At 41.4% G+C, this 16,091-nt stretch overlaps 1 protein-coding gene across 1 annotated transcript; it reads right to left on the bottom strand.

The window, feature by feature from the left end:
- Positions 1 to 4,336: 4,336 nt before the first annotated feature.
- LOC120691673 (8-amino-7-oxononanoate synthase-like) lies at positions 4,337 to 10,282 on the bottom strand. Its single transcript, XM_039974821.1, has 11 exons — positions 10,040 to 10,282; positions 9,752 to 9,864; positions 9,552 to 9,659; positions 9,225 to 9,463; positions 9,074 to 9,115; positions 8,876 to 8,963; positions 8,655 to 8,788; positions 5,602 to 5,690; positions 5,219 to 5,369; positions 5,047 to 5,115; positions 4,337 to 4,670 (listed from the first exon to the last, which is right to left on the bottom strand). Exons 1-11 carry the CDS (start codon positions 10,233 to 10,235, stop codon positions 4,544 to 4,546), a joined length of 1,356 nt encoding a protein of 451 aa, XP_039830755.1. The 5' UTR covers positions 10,236 to 10,282; the 3' UTR covers positions 4,337 to 4,543.
- Positions 10,283 to 16,091: the final 5,809 nt, after the last annotated feature.

Raw genomic sequence — 16,091 nt, 5'->3', positions numbered from 1 at the left:
GTCTGGCCGTATTCGTAGTGCGATGACGACAATATGCAGGAGAGCTTCTTCATGGCCGAGGATATCTCGAGGAGATTCGTTCGGTGGTTGAGACACGGTGCGGAGAGGTTGAGACAGGAAACTTAGGGCACCCACAAAAAATAGCCACATCAGTTGTAGAGTACTTAGTATTGTAAGGGCACCCACAATAGTAGAGCATGATGCTATCTACCAGATACATCCACCTCATCTGTAGATAGCACAGTGGATCATCCGTCCAATAGTCTAACTTTTTTATAACAAAGGTTACCGGTCCACCTACGAGCGCCTGCTCGCGCGCTGGTGGGCAATGGTATTTCTTTTTTATAACTGAATTTCTTTTAATCCTTTCTTTATATGATTTTAAAAAAAAACTGGGGGGGGGGGTTCCGGTACAGTATAGCTGAATTTATTTATGACAAATTGACAATTCTTTCTCTAAGATTATGCAATTACTTTTGTGTAAAGTATGCATCCATGTTGTAACACCCCAAAATTCATATTAGAATAGTCTAGTTTAATTTTGTAATTTTCAAGTTTTAAAAGGACTATTTTTGGAATATTTAAAACTCATCATAGACTACTCATCATGATTGTGCATATTTTATTTTTGTATGATCATGGTTGAGTTCTAGATATAACTAGAATTTTTTCCTGAATTGTCTGGGGTTTTATTATATTTTCTGTGATTTTGTTTTGCTTTCTTGGCAAGAAAAAATCTTTTCTTTTTCTTTTTCTCCTTTTCATTTATTTTTTCTCTTTTCTCTTCCTTCTTGGGCCGGCGGCTCTTTTCTTGTTTTTTCGCCAGCCCAACCTCTCTTTTTCTCCCTCTCCCTCTCCCTTTTCTCATTTTTTTTTGACCATTCCCTCTCTTCTTCTTCCACTAACTGGCGGGGCCCGCCTATGAACTCCTTCCACCTCAAAGCTGAGTTCGGCTCGGAGTCGGCCATCTCTGAGCCCACCTGGGCGCGCACGCCTAGGCCGACCCGGCCACACACGTCGTGCACTTTTTTCGGTCGCACAACACAGCCCCGTATGCCCTAGTCGTCGCTTTTCTGCCTAAATTTGCGCACGTGCGTGCCCCACCGCTAGAGCCTGTGCCGCTGTCTGAAGCTCGCCGTGGACATCCTCCGCTGCAACCTCTCTGCTCGCACCGCCGCCTCCTAGAGTTGTGTGGTGACCATAACATCTCCCTACCTCCCCCTCTTCTCGGCTTGTTTTAGTCCAAGTTAACGCCTTTTCGAGCTCGCCGGAGCTTCTCCCCCGCACATCACCATCGGCCACCCACTCTGACTTTCCTCTGGCGCCCTGGACTACCCAATTGGGTTCCCTACATCGCCCTCTTGGCCCCAAGCTATTTCATGGATATTTTTTTTGCGCACCGTGGCGCCAAATCCGCGCCACGACGGCGAAGTCTCCACCACGGCCATGCTAGCGCCGCCGGGCACACCCGCCGCCTCCACAGTTCGATAAAGAACCGATGGTCCGGATCAGATCCAATCCGGTCAAATCACAGCCTTGCTGGTCAGCTTTGGCGTTTTTTGTGAAAAGGCCCATGTGTTTCTTCAAATGTAACCCGTGGTCCACGTTAGTTGAAAAGTATTTTTAAATCAGCCTATTTATTGCATAAAATCCCCTAATCTTTTGTAAAATAGAATCTACCGACCTTAGTTGAGTTTTTAGCATATTAGCCCTTAGGTTTTAATATAATTATGTTTCAGGCCCCGATTTCTTTCTATTTAGCCATTTTTTATAGTTTTTCTAGCAAATAAGCTCCTGCAGAGTCGTTTTTAACTTATGTTTAGCATTTTAAATCTGTTTTACACATTCTTAGTATCGTATTGATCGTTGTAACATGTAGAACTAGCTTATAAGTTTTTTATCTCTATTTATCCATAATTGCTGTGTTTTAAATTATTTTTATTGTTTTCTTGTATGTACTTGTGTGTTGCTTGGCTTATTCGTGATGAGTAGATGATAAGCCGTTCGAGAACTTCCAATAGCATGACTTTGAAGATTTTGAGCAACATCAAGTGACTGAGAAAGGCAAGTGTATTCCTTAATCATATTTTCGTCAAATAACATTTATTTATTATATGCTTGCATACATTAAATTGATGGGTTTCTATGATCCATATTAATCCGTGTCCTTGAACAGCCAGGTTATTTTTAATAAATCTTTTGTGTAGCTTGCTTAGTTGCTAAACTATGGTTACAGGTGGTTTGTGAAAACACTATACTTGATACATGGATTATATCTTTTTTGGAAAACATTATGATGATTTGATAATGATTATTTAAAATCAACTATGGAGAACCACCGAGAAAAACAGCGCAACCACAAGAACTATATGACTTTGATCTTAGTTGATGAATTATATTTCTCTGGCTTATTAGTAGCTTACTGAAAGGCGTAAGAGGGGGGGGGGGGGTGGGGACTAGGTTCAAGAGAGGTACTCGGCTTGCCAAAAGGGTTTGGTATGCCTACGAGGTGCACTCGCCTAGCAGTCTGGTGTACCCAAGCACTCGCCTCGCTATGGGGAAGGTGCAAAAGTCTTTGTAAAGACCTCGTAGTGTACTATGCACCCATACCTAAGAAAGTGTGGTGACTGTGCCTGATTAGCATTGCGTGACGAGTAACATGACTTGTGGGTAAAGTGTGCAACCTCTACATAGCGAAAACTGATATATTAGTCGTGCCCATAGTCAAGAGTGACTCGAACCCTCGTATGTCAACTTAATTAAAATCAGTACTTTAACTCGTTGTTTTAATGTTCCAAGTTTATTTATTATTGAGCTAGATTTTATTTCATAAATAAGGGATGGTTTCATACATGATTTAGTAAATAGGCTGTCAATGTTCAACTGTAATGCTTACCGCTTTATTTAGCCAGCCTTTATCCTTACTTTAGCCTTTCATGTTATTTATTTCTAATATTCTTGCTGAGTACCAACCATAAGTGTACTCACAGTTGCTAAATTAACACTGCTCAGAACAAGACCAGATTGAAGATTTTTCATAAGATATTTGAGATTAGTAGGTAGGTACCTGTGGATAGAATAAATGTGAACTGCAACACTTATTTATTTTTTTATATTGATGACTTCCGTTTGGTTTGTACTAAAAAATTATGATACTTTATGATATTGCTACTATATTCACTTTTATTATCATGTGTGTAATTTTAATCCTGGCGGCTAGCGCACATATGTTTTATTGCTCGGTTTATTCTTTCAAAATCAAGCGTGACACATGTTTGTTTGCATTACTACTAGTATGAATAGTAGTTTTTGTGTAGATTAGAAAATAGCTTGAATTGTCAGTGACTATGCAATTTACTTAATGGTGTTATCTAATATATATAGGCGGTCTTATGCATTGTCATATAATTTTAAGACAATTTAACAGGCGATTCCTAAAATACATTATCCTTTGAAGCGTCTCCGTGATAATTGCTCAATCTCTTAATGTATATATAAAAAGGAAATATTGTAAGTTGCATTACTACACTAACTCGTACCATGGTAAGTTATCAGTTCCATAGTTCTTAATATTAGCTTATGATAATCATCACCTCGTTCTCTATCAGACTCTATCATAAAAAAAAAAAGCCTACGTGAAATTATACGAGACAATCTATTAGACCGCACCGATGTGTACTAACGTACATTCTCTAGAAGGTATGGTACTCCCGAAATGGGTAGCCATCAAAATGCATGGATATATACGCACCTGTTCGTACACCCTGTACGATTGGTCACGGGGCTCTCGTATTTACGCTTATCGCACCGGAGCGAGATCACTGGGGCCGGGCCTTTCCGACCTTCCTCTACTTAAAACAATATTCGTTACCACGTATTCTCAATGACATGACAAATTAAAACAGGGCCACAAGCCCACAACAGCAAGTGTGCCTAGTGACCACGCAAGCACCACGCCGCATCTCATCATGCACATCTCTGCAGGTTGCCAAAAAGGATTCCCGGCCCACCAACATTATCTTTTGTCCTATCTATCATCTTGGCAAATCAAATATTACCGTGAAAAAAGTCACTCGAATATGTGTTGAAGTTAACTAACAGGCCTGATGCATGCAGTGCCTAAGCTAGATTTTGCTTTTCTTTCTCTTACGTCCTACATGGTTCATGACACTGGGATTTCTAGAGCATGATTGCAGTAAAATATCAAGGTTGGCGCGCTATATTGATTATATGATTTTATATTTCTTTAGAAATATTTTCTAAATAGTTGTCCATATTACTAATTTGATAAAAAAATGATAACAAAACTTTTTTAGAATAATATAACAAACAAATCAAATAAAGAGCGTTACAAACAAGTCACACACAGTTGTTGATTGATGTAAAAAAGATAATTATCCAACAAACAGAGAATAAACGCACTGTTCCATCTCCTCGCCAAAAAAATAAACACATTGCTCAAAATTATATCAAATGCAGAAGTGATACAATTATCCCCAAGATATGGCTCTTGAGCAAACACCAACAGTAGATGGTCCAATCCTTATAGTCTTGAAGTTGTAGCGTAACTTTGCTGATCAGCATGATTAATAGGGAGCCAGGGAGTGAGCGCATCAACAAGCCTTTTGATGTCATCCGAAGAATGAGCTGCACTAAGGGTAATTCGCAACCTGGCAAAAGATCCACAGTTAGTCTCAGTTCAACTCAATAGACTCCAGTATTGAGCTACTAGAGGATGTATATGTTCATCCATCAAGTTCTAGCAGGGATCCCACTTATTACATGAGCAAAATGGTGCATTATCAATTCTACTCCCTCCATTCCAAAATATTGTTCGTTTTGACTTCTCCAAGTTTACAGATTTTGCCATGCGTCTAGATATATATTCTGTATATCTAGGTACATAGCAGATACTATAAATCTAAAAAGCTAAAACGATCTATATTTTGGAACAAAGCGAGTAGATAGGTTGCTGAACTCATGACATGAAAAGGGAGATGCAAAATTCATAACTCGGAGAGAGAGAGAAATTAAATGATTTGGAACCTAGAAGAATTGGGTGGCACAACGGGTGGTCGTATTGGTTGGACAAGAAATCCAGATCTTAGAAGATGCCTGCAGTTTCAAATAGGGAAGCATGATAAACATCAACAGATGAGAGTGTCAATAAGTGTAATAAGTATAATTTAAGGAAAACTTAGATGAAGCAAGAGGGAACCTGTGAGCACTGACAGCTGCTTCTTCACTTCCAACTACAATGACAATGATGGGACTAGTTATCTCAAGTTTGGTCAAAGAAGCAAAATACCGCACATGCTCCCAAATAGTTGATCTTCGCCATATCTCTTTCTTTGAGACATAGATCGCCGCTGAAACCAATAGTTTCAATTCAGAAAACGTCCCTGGTGCTATAATCAGGAACAGCACCACTTACCGTATCATTAAGGGCAAACATCTAAATAATGACTAGTTTTTATGTAATGAAATGTTTGGGGGAAATGTGGATGCTCAGTTCAATTGATTGTAAAAAATATAGATGGAACACATGCACTGTTCACTTTTAGAAGAACTGTGAGTGATGTTTAAAGTTGTAAATAGTACCATTCACAGAAGCAACTACGGGCACCGGCAAGGAAGTCGAAAATATGAATGAGCGACCTCGTGATAAAATTAGCCTCTTCCATGGAGTACTGCTCAGCATTTTTCAACCAGTTAGTATGTAATAAATCTCAGTGAAACCCCAACACAGTATTCAGCAAATTCCTAAAAATGAGATTCTGCAGTACAAATGCATGAAGATTGATAATTCCGATGGTATGAACTACTGGAATACGTGTCTGCCACAATGTTTGGTCTCCAGAGTATGTACCAAGATTACTAATAGTCTAATATACTAGCTTAAAAATGAAAGATATTCGTTCATACCAAGTAAGTTCTCTGAAACACTAGCTAGTAGAGGAAGAGTCTTGGTCTAGCATATTAATCCCGGCCACCATTGGGCCCGGGATCAATGAAAACTTTAGTCCCGGATTCAACGACCAGGGGACGACACCGAGCTTTAGTTCTGGTTCGAGCCATCAACCAAGACTATAGGATGACCCTTTTAGTCCCGGTTACTAGATCCAACCTGGACTAAAGGGTCTTCGTTCCCGGTTGGAAGCTCTAATCGGGATTAAAGGGTCCTTCACGGGTTAGTTTAAAATGAAACCATACCATCTAAAATCTTCACGGGTTAGTTTAAAATGAAACCATACCATCTAAAATCATATATGTTGGGTAGGTAGGTGGTAAAAGAGTTACACGTGAGACGTGATGTCTCGGGATTGAGTCCTGGATCGTGCATAATACTTTTGCCTTACACATACCCTTGTAACGAACATGGCCCCATTTAGGCCATTTCGAGTGATTTTGGTGATCGAGTGACAACGCAATCAATGGTACTAATGAGTTTGCTAGATTATATTTGTAGGATTCTTTAGGTCCCTTGGATAGCGTCCAATGCACCGTCGAGACGAGACGACCAATGCACCGTCGAGACGAGTCGTCCAATGCACCGTCGAGACGAGATGACCAATGCGCCGTCGAGACGAGTCGTCCAATGCGCCGTCGAGACGAGACGTCCAATGCACCGTCGAGACGAGACGTCCAATGCACCGTCGAGACGAGGCATCCAATGCACTGTTGAGACGAGGCGTCCAATGCACCATCGAGACGAGGCGTCCAATTCACCGCAGAGATATCAAATCGTAGTGAAAAAGCAGAGACATATGCAAATGACCGCTGCGACATGTTGGACATATGCAAGGATGAAGCAGAAAACAGAGTAAGCTCGGATAATCCGACACTCCCATGGTCGGACTATTCGACCAATGCAGCCGGATCAACCGACGCGAAGAATGCAGGTCGTCGGATCAATTCTGATAGGATACAGAATGCAGCTGAAGAATCCCCAAGTGCATCAGGATAATCCGATGTGTGGAATGAAGAGGCATCGGACTAAGGGTCGGATTATTCTCCAGAGTGCCTGTTTCGTCGAGATGGAAAATTGCCTTCAGGGTCGGATGATCCGACGTGGCATTTATGGAGCGTCGGACTAATTGGCGGGAGTAATGATCATGGCCGTTATTCTGGAATTCAAAATTGACCGTTGCACCGGATGATCTGACGCAGGACTCAGAACACGTCGGACTAACTCGTCGGATAAATGACGTCAGCAGCAAAGTTTAAACTGCAATGGCTACGGTGGAAAACTCGGTGGGGTCGGATGATCCGACGCCCTGGTCAAGATAGGGTCAGATTATCCGACGCCTACGTAGAAAAAGGCATAACGGCTACTCAACAGCTAATCTGAGTTGATGGCATATATAAGCGCCTCACTCCGTCCATTTTAGAGTTGCTGGAGTTCAGAGAGACCCTAGACACATTGAAGAACATCTCCAAGCCAACCAAAGAGCAAATTGATCTCATCCTTAGGTTTAGTACTAGTTTAGCTCTTGAGTGAGTGAATGAGCAAGGTTGTGTGCCTTGTGCCTTAGTTCTAGGAGAGAACCACATCTTGTACTCAGTGTGTCGGCCATCCTTGGAGTCTTGGTGGCTCGCCGACAACTTCATCGACCCTCCGGCTTGGTGTGGAGCAGCAATGACATCTTTGTGCGGGGGACGTGGAGACCCCCACCCTTCTTGGTGAAGCTCCTTAGTGGAACCCGGGGACAATGTGACCGTGATTGTGTTCACGGAAGAGACTTGGTAGCCGAGAAGTAATACTCTTTGTGAGTGCTTCAACAACATGGATGTAGATGTGCCTTTGTGGCTAACCGAACTACGGGATAAATCCTCGTGTCAAAGAGTTTGTTTTCTCTCATCCCTCCTTTAAGCTTCCGCATTTACTTTTTGCAATTTTGTGTGCCTTTTCTTTCATATAGTAGTTCCTTGATAAGATTGGCTATAGGTTGCATAACTCTTTTGGGATTAGGGTTTTCACACTAGTTAAACCATAGTGTACATCTAGATAGCATGATCTAGTTTACGTTTTGTGCAAATTAGTTGGAGCTTGAAGTTAAGGTTTTTAGTTTGCCTAATTCATCTCCTCCCCCTCTTAGGCTATGAGCACCCAATTCCTTTCAACCCTTTAGTCCTAGTTATTGGACTCGGGACTAAAGGAGTAAAGCCCCGTTTTGTACTAGTGAATGACAACATGTGTGTTAGGAATTTTGATAGCCGGGCAGCAAGATCACGAAATTGTTTCCGTTTGAATTTCAACCATAGACTGATGCATCCACTCTATTTATTTAGAGGGGTTTGCATCCACTCTATTTATTTAAAGGGGTTTGCTTGGCTCTTAAGCATCTACATGTAGACCTAATCCGACCCTAATTTCCTTACACCACCGCTAGCATCCTGACGTCAGATCCATTGGGCGCTCTGACAAACTATTGAACATTATTTAGTGCAACGTTAGAGATCATTATTTCTAATAATATGAATAAATGAGATGTAAAAATCACCATGTCGTCCGATGATAAAAAAATTTCTGTGGCAACATGAACACTATTTCGGTAATTCGGTTCTGCTGTAGTTATTGTTTTATGCAACATCCATTATGAAACATATAGAAATAATGACTTTAGAAATAACAAATAGTTAGACTGTATTACCTGCATGCTATAAAACCACCCTGGCAACCAACTCCCTTGCTCAACGAGCCGAGACAAATATCAATGTTATTTTCACATCCAAACAGCTCAGGTACACCACCACCGTTCTCACCACAAACAAGTGTTCCATGTGCCTTGAAAAAGCAATTGCAAACATTATTTGTCACTGCAAAGATATGCAAAAAAAAAACGTAATTTAAGAGAGGAGACAAAATACAAACATCATCCACGACCAACAAAAATCCATATTTTCTTCGTAATTTGACAAGTTCAGGCAGCAGAGCGAAATCACCATCCATGCTGAAGATACTGTGTATTGCAAATGGAAAAACTGGTACCATTTTAGTACTCTCACAAATGCATACATAAACACACAAAACAAGCATATACATAACTTCACTTATTCAATCTTGGGTTACCTATCGGTGACGACGACTTTCCTTTCCAATGAGCAACTGGACCTGTAAAGATAGCAAAAAACAGTTACAGGATAATTCAAGCCGTGGTTAAGTTAATTGTTGCATTCTCATGATTGCCAGTAATTAAGTGATGGGAACTAGAAAAACATACAGCAGGGAATCAAGATGCGACATGTCACGGTGCCTGTAGACAAATGCTACGGCTTCTTGCTGTCTCTCCACAAGGCGGATCCCATCGATAGTTGATGCATGGTTCAACGCATCTGAGAAAATGGCTATCCTCTCATCCTCTGCAGGTTTTCTCCCAGCAGATAAAAGAGAGCTGATACTGCCCAGGGCAGTCATGACGGCCGTGTTTGCAGAAAATCCGGTGGGACAAAGGAGACAATCCTGTAGAACCAATGAAAATCGATCTATATACCGAGCAGAAGAAAAAACGATGTCAGAAATTGCAATACATTATCTGATAGAGATGTGCCTCTTTTTTCTGCAGTTCTGCCAGTGACTCCTCCACCAATTTGTGGTAAGTTGTGTAGCCACAGATCAACGAGGAGCCTCTCGGCCCCATGCCGTACTCCTGAGCTGCCTACCAAGTTCAAAGCAGTTATCGAAGAAACACGACAGTGCCGAGCCAAAGAACGAATGGGCGGCAGAAGAGGAGGGACAAAATCGGCACACCTTGACTGCAGCCTCACGGACTGCCGGATGCGAGCTGAGGCACATGTAGTCGTTCCCGGAGAAAAGGACCAGTTTCCCGTTCACCTCGTCTTCTTGGCTGCTCACCACGCCATCTAACCAAAGCAAACCAGGTCTTGATGAGATATTTCATTCCTTGCATTAGGAAGAAATTTTATCCAGCAAATCCAGTTACGAAAAATAATGTTGCGCCGTCCAATGGAAACTTGATATGCAATGCAGGGTTGCAGGGGCAGAGGCAGATGCAGAGGAACGGGGCTGGGCACTGACTTGCGGCGAGCCATTGCTGGAGGGAGTTGCGGTCGATCTGGACCTCGACGGTGTCGCGGTCCCAGGGCTCCGGGCCGGCGAAGGTTTCGGAGGGCGCCAGCGGTGGTGTGAGGGAGATGAGGCGCGTGTTGAACAGGAGCCTCCTAGCGGCCAGACTCGCTAGCGCGGCATCGACAAGCGCGTCCCACCGTGCCATTTTCCTTCGTGCAGATGGTGGCGAGATAGCCGGTTGGGGTGGACACCATAAGAAGGAAAGCGCTAGTACGTACATATAGTACAGATACAAAATGGTCAATAACAAAGGACAACTCATCATACATCGACAACTCATCCAGCACGTTGCAGATCTGACGGCTTGGACCATCTAGCAGATAATTCCGAGTACCAGTCGATACCAATGCAGCGTCACAGAGCAATGGCAGCGCGGCAACCAGGGCCTACGCTCATGTCTTGATTCACTGAGCAGACCTACTCAGATATTCCGTTGTTAGGTTTTACTGAGGTACTCCTAAGTGATTCTGCACCGTTTTTGTAGGTCCGAGAAAACTCTTAAATATGAAATTATCATCTTTGTACTGCCATATATATTAATAAACTTTGTAGTTACAAAAACATTCAAACCTGAATATGGGCTTTGTGCTACCATATTAATAAACTTTGTAGTCTAAAATTTCTTAAATCTGAAACGTACCACCATCAATGTTTTGAATAGCATACTATATATAGCGGAGCTAATAGCGTTTTTATGACCCTACTACTAAGTTCTATAGCCCTCTATTTAAAATATTGGCCACCATATTAATAAAACTTTGTACTTCTTAGCAGCAGATTCTTTATGCTAGCATATTTTATAACTTTTTACTCTTGGTTATCAGGTCTAATACTATGTAATCACATGTATCCAATATACTTTGTGCTCCCTAAGTCTGAGTAATTTGTAGAAAAAAAAATAAGTCAGAGGAGAGATTGAGAGAGAGGACGGAGAGAGCAGAGGATTGGAACCTACAAATTAATTTGTGGGCTAGGGACCACTTCTAAAAACTATATTAAGGGTAGTTCAGTACATTATTGATTTAACGTATATCGGCCCAACTGCAATTGTCGCCCAACTGCAATTGTCGCACGTTCCTCAACTTCCTTGTGTTATCTCCATCACTGCCGTCACCGTCCTCCAGCCCCCCCACCCCTGCCACTACTACAAAAACGATTTTTAGAAATGGCTCCATTTTTTTAAGGGGCGGATCTAAATTTTACCCGTTGCTACAAATGGATGTCGACACTGTAGCAACTAGCCCGCCCCTAAAAACACCATTTGTAGGGGCGGTTGAGCCCCCGACCCACCCCTAAAAATATATGTATAAATTCTGGTCACCTTTTTCCTCCTCCCGAAAAAAAAGAAAAAAAGGGGGGAGGTTTTCAAATCGATTCCCATCAAATGGGGGCTCTAAGAGGTAAGTTAGCACTTAATCCTTGTCATTTGTAAGGTTTTTTGTGTGCTTTTTGGCTCAAATTGAGCCCTCTTAGCCTCTCACTAGATTTAGATCTCCATGGTGTGCATTAGCCATTTAAGAGCATATTTGCCTCAAACTTTTGGATGAAGTTGTGCTTTTTTAGTAGAAGAACAATATTATCCAAGCATTTGGACTAAATCTATATGTTTGACCCTCATTTCTTAGGAAATTATTTACTAGATCTATGGAGGAGAGCGAAGAAGATTAGTATTTTTTTCTTTTTTTACACACATGCATGAATTTGATTTAAGATGTAGTGGTAGGATAATAGGTTTTAATTTATGCATGATCTTTGATTTTAATTCTCTCATTTACTAATATGTGAACTACCGTTTTTTCAATAGCTACACATTTAAAGAAGTGTTTTTGTATTTGTCATTTATAGTTTTCATTGAAGACAAGAATTTATGAATGTTTTAATCCATTTTTTTATTTATTATTAATTTTTATAGATGAATAGGGCATGGATGTACAATTCAAACAGGATGGACGCATATTTCCGTGGAGAGCTTGATAAATTCATTAAAGTCGCAGAGAACCATGCCAGAAAGGAGAACACAGTGTTGATACATTGCCCGTGCAGAGTTTGTGGGAATTTGAAAGTATTTAGCGAGCCAACTATAATCAGATGGCATGTGATAGTGAGTGGTTTTGTTAAAGGCTACACGATTTGGAAGAAACATGGCGAGATGGATGTTCCCCCTCCGACAAATGACCCATCGGATGAAATCATACAAGGTGATGATTTCGGCAGAATTTTTGATGCTTATTAGGATCTTGACAGAGATGACGATGGTGTCAGTGTTGATGATGGAGCGGGTAGATTCCATAGTGATGATGTCGATGACAGGCCCATCAATAGTGACAATAGTGAAGATGAACTTGACGACGAAGATTTTCTGAGCCAGCTATTGCGCCACACCAAAGCAGAGGTATTGGCTGCTAGTGCCAGGGCGTCACCAAACTTCGAGAATGTGAGAAAATCAGCAGAAAAAAATATATATGAGTGATCCAAGGGATGCCTGAAACACTGGACCGTCCTTCATCTCATCTTAGAGCTGTTGACTCTGAAGGCTAAGCATAGTTGGTCAGATGGTAGTTTCAATGATCTGCTACGTATCTTGGCTTGGTTGCTTCCAAAGCCAAATAAAGTGCTCGCCAACACATACCGAGCCAAGAAGCTTGTTAGTCCATTCACGTGGGTGTTGAAAGAATCCATGCATGTCCAAATCATTGTATTTTGTATCATGGGGATACTTTCAAAGACCTGAAGAAATGCCCTGTGTGTTGTGCAAGTCGGTACAAAACCAATGCGGGTTACAGTGGTGACGACAATCAAGTTCCATCTGTTGAGCAGATGACGCTACTTTAGGCATGTCTGAGAAGCAGAGCAAAATTCCTGCCATGGTTATGTGGTACCTCCCAGTTTCCGATTGCCTTAGGCGTTTCTTCTCGAACCCAAAGGATGCTGAGCTGATGCGATGGTGGAATTCAGATCAGCGCAAGAAGGGTGACGGAAAGCTCCGACATCCAGTTGATGCTCGATAGTGGAAGGAATTTGATAACAAGTATTATCTGGAATTAGGGAATGATCCGAGAAATGTTTGGTTTGCGTTGAGTACAGATGGAATGAATCCGTTTGGTGAACAAAGTAGCACCCACAGCACATGGGCAGTGATACTGACAATGTACAATCTGCTTACATGGTTGTGCTAGAAGAGAAAGTTTCTTTTGCTATCCGTGCTTATACAGGGCCCCAAGCATCCTGGCATCGATATAGATGTTTTCATTGAGCCTCTAATGCAAGAAATGGAAACTTTATGGAAGGAGGGTATCGATATCTTTGATGGTTTTGCACGGCAGCCCTTTAATCTTAGAGCTATTATATTTGTCACCATCCATGATTACCAGGCATTGTTTGTCCTGTCAGGACAGATCAAAGGTAGGACAGGATGCACGGTGTGCGTCGATGGCACAATATCGTCTTCCCTTGAAGGACAAATGCTTCTTGGTTGAAGGACATAGGTACCGAAATAAGAAGTTCTATAATCATTTTGACGGCATGCCTGAATTCCATTCTGCACCAGTTCAATGAGACGGGCGCTATGTTTTCAAAATAGTTCGGACTATCCAGGTCATTTATGGGAAGAAGAAGGAGGATGGGAAGAAGAGAAAGAGAGATAAGGCACCTATCGATGGCGTACCATTCAAGAAACAATCCATCTTCTACAAGTACTTCCCGTATTGGGCGGATCTCGAGATTCGCCATGCAATCGATGGTATGCACCTGAAGAAGAATGTGTTTGGGAACACAATAGGGCCCCTTATGGAGACATCAGCCAAAACAAAGGATAACGTGAAGTCACGTTAGGATTTGGTAGTTATGAAGATTAGACAAGATCTTCACCTTGTGGAGAAAGAGAATGACAGATATGAACTCCCCCCAGCTAGCTACAACTTGACACGTGATGAGAAGAAGGCAATGTGCGAGAGCTTAAGAGGGATCTGAGTTCCGAGTCGTTTCACGTCCAACATAAGAAAACTAGTCTCAATGAAAGATTTGTCACTATGTGGCTATAACTATCATGATTATCATGTGCTGCTGACGGTGTTCCTCCCGATTGCAATCAGAGCGATCAAGCCAGTATATGTAAAGATGGTAATCACTAGATTGTGTTACTTCTTCAACAGGATTTCACAAAATGTGATCGACGAAGATGAGTTGCAGGATCTTAAAGAATTCAGTGCGGAGACTATGTGTTTCCCTCCGGGTTATTTTGATATAACCGAACACCTAATGATTCACATTATCGATCAGATACAAGCACTTGGTCCTCTTTACCTACACAAAATGTGGATGTATGAGCGTTTCATGTCTATCCTCAACCAGTACGTATTGAATCGTGCTCATCCTGAGAGGGTCTATGATAGAGGGATACAATACTGAGGAAGTCATTGAGTCTTGTCTAGGTTACCTAAAGGATAACGTGTCCCTTGGTTTGCCAATTCCCTGTTTTTTGGGGAGGTTGGAAGGTGTGGGCACAGTCAGCAGGAAAATCTTCATCAACAAAGATTTCAAAGGTGTGCAATAAGCACATTATTGCATCATGCAGCATCTCATGGTAATGACACCTTTAGTCGAAGAACACTTGAGCATACTTCAGGCACAATGTAATGGCCGCTCCGATGATTGGGTCATGAGAGAGCACAAACATTGACTTACTACATGGTTGAAGGACCTATATCTACCAGATGGGGAGACTGTCGAGGAGCAAACAATTAAAAGATTGGCAGCTGGCCCATCTAGCCAGGTCACATCTTGGAAATGGCACGACATAAATAGATATCTATTCTATACTGCCGCCAAGGACAAGAAGACTGTGTCCCAGAACAGTGGCGTTCATATTGAGGCCATGGATGAGAGAACATGTCGAAATACAACATATTTTGGTGTCATAGATAATATATGGGAAGTGCACTATGGTTCCAATATACAAATCCCGGTCTTTCGATGTCATTGGGTGAAGCACTCCAAAGGTGTTGAGGTGGACGGCTATGGTCTCACAATTGTCGACCTCAACAATATTGGTTACAAAGACGACCCATGGGTACTTACTTCACAGGTCGTATAGTTACTCTATGTAGCTGATCCTGCAAAGACGACAAAATATGTTGTCGTCCCTGGAAAACAAGATATCATAAGAGTCGAAGGTATCGACAATGTGGAATAATATAATCAGTATGATCAAATGAACCTCTTCACAGACCTACCACAGAAGATGAAGATTATAGAAGCAGTCATACAAAAAGATGACAAGTTGTGGGCACACAAAGATGGCGAATCGAGAATTGTTACCGCTTAAATATCTCATGTATTTATGTATTCTCAAATTTGTATAAACATGTGATACAATTCCCGGTCTTCTTGTGTCGTTTGCTACTGTTTGTATTTTCTCACGCCTTACTCCCAATTTTTTCTAAAAAAAGACCAATTTCCAACATATTTTCATATTATATTCATTAAAATGTAAATTTGCTATTTTTTCCATGTTTCACACATAAAATACGCGTATGGTAAATTTTTTAGCTTTTTCTAATATTGTTTACTATAATTGCTGATTTAAATGAATTTCCCAATTAAATATGAAAAACATTTGTAGGGGCGGGTGGGGCCGTCATCCGCCCCTATAAATCCATTTGTAGTGGTGGGCGTAGCCAAGGCCCGCCCCTAGAAATCTATTTCTTGGGGCGGGTGAAGCACGCACCCGCTCCTACAAACTGTTTTCCAATTTTTCCTGAAATATAATTTAATTCGAAAAAAATAGCAAACCATGACTAAAAAATATGAAATTTTCGCTATTGGCATATAATAACATGTGGATCTGGTGAAAAATTGCAAAAAAAAAAACAATTCATGATGTTGAGAGTTTGAAAGTGTGCAAAACACAAAGTAGCTCTTAAGTAGTATGAGATAGTAGGGTCACATACTAGAGGTTAGGATATGAACATATTTTCTTATTATATACACTAGAATGTAAATT

This window comes from Panicum virgatum, chromosome 9N, assembly GCF_016808335.1.
Source record: "Panicum virgatum strain AP13 chromosome 9N, P.virgatum_v5, whole genome shotgun sequence".
Taxonomy (NCBI): domain Eukaryota; kingdom Viridiplantae; phylum Streptophyta; class Magnoliopsida; order Poales; family Poaceae; genus Panicum; species Panicum virgatum.
The sequence above is the reverse complement of the archived record's forward strand: the minus strand, read 5'-3'. Positions and strand labels throughout refer to the sequence as shown.

Coding starts and splice junctions, on each gene's coding strand:
- LOC120691673 (XM_039974821.1), bottom strand. CDS start 10,235: ATGGCACGGTGGGACGCGCTTGTCGATGCCGCGCTAGCGAGTCTGGCC. Junction 9,116..9,224: donor TCGCATCTTGATTCCCTGCT/GTATGTTTTTCT, acceptor CTATCTTTACAG/GTCCAGTTGCTCATTGGAAA. Junction 5,370..5,601: donor CGTAGTTGCTTCTGTGAATG/GTACTATTTACA, acceptor TATTGGTTTCAG/CGGCGATCTATGTCTCAAAG.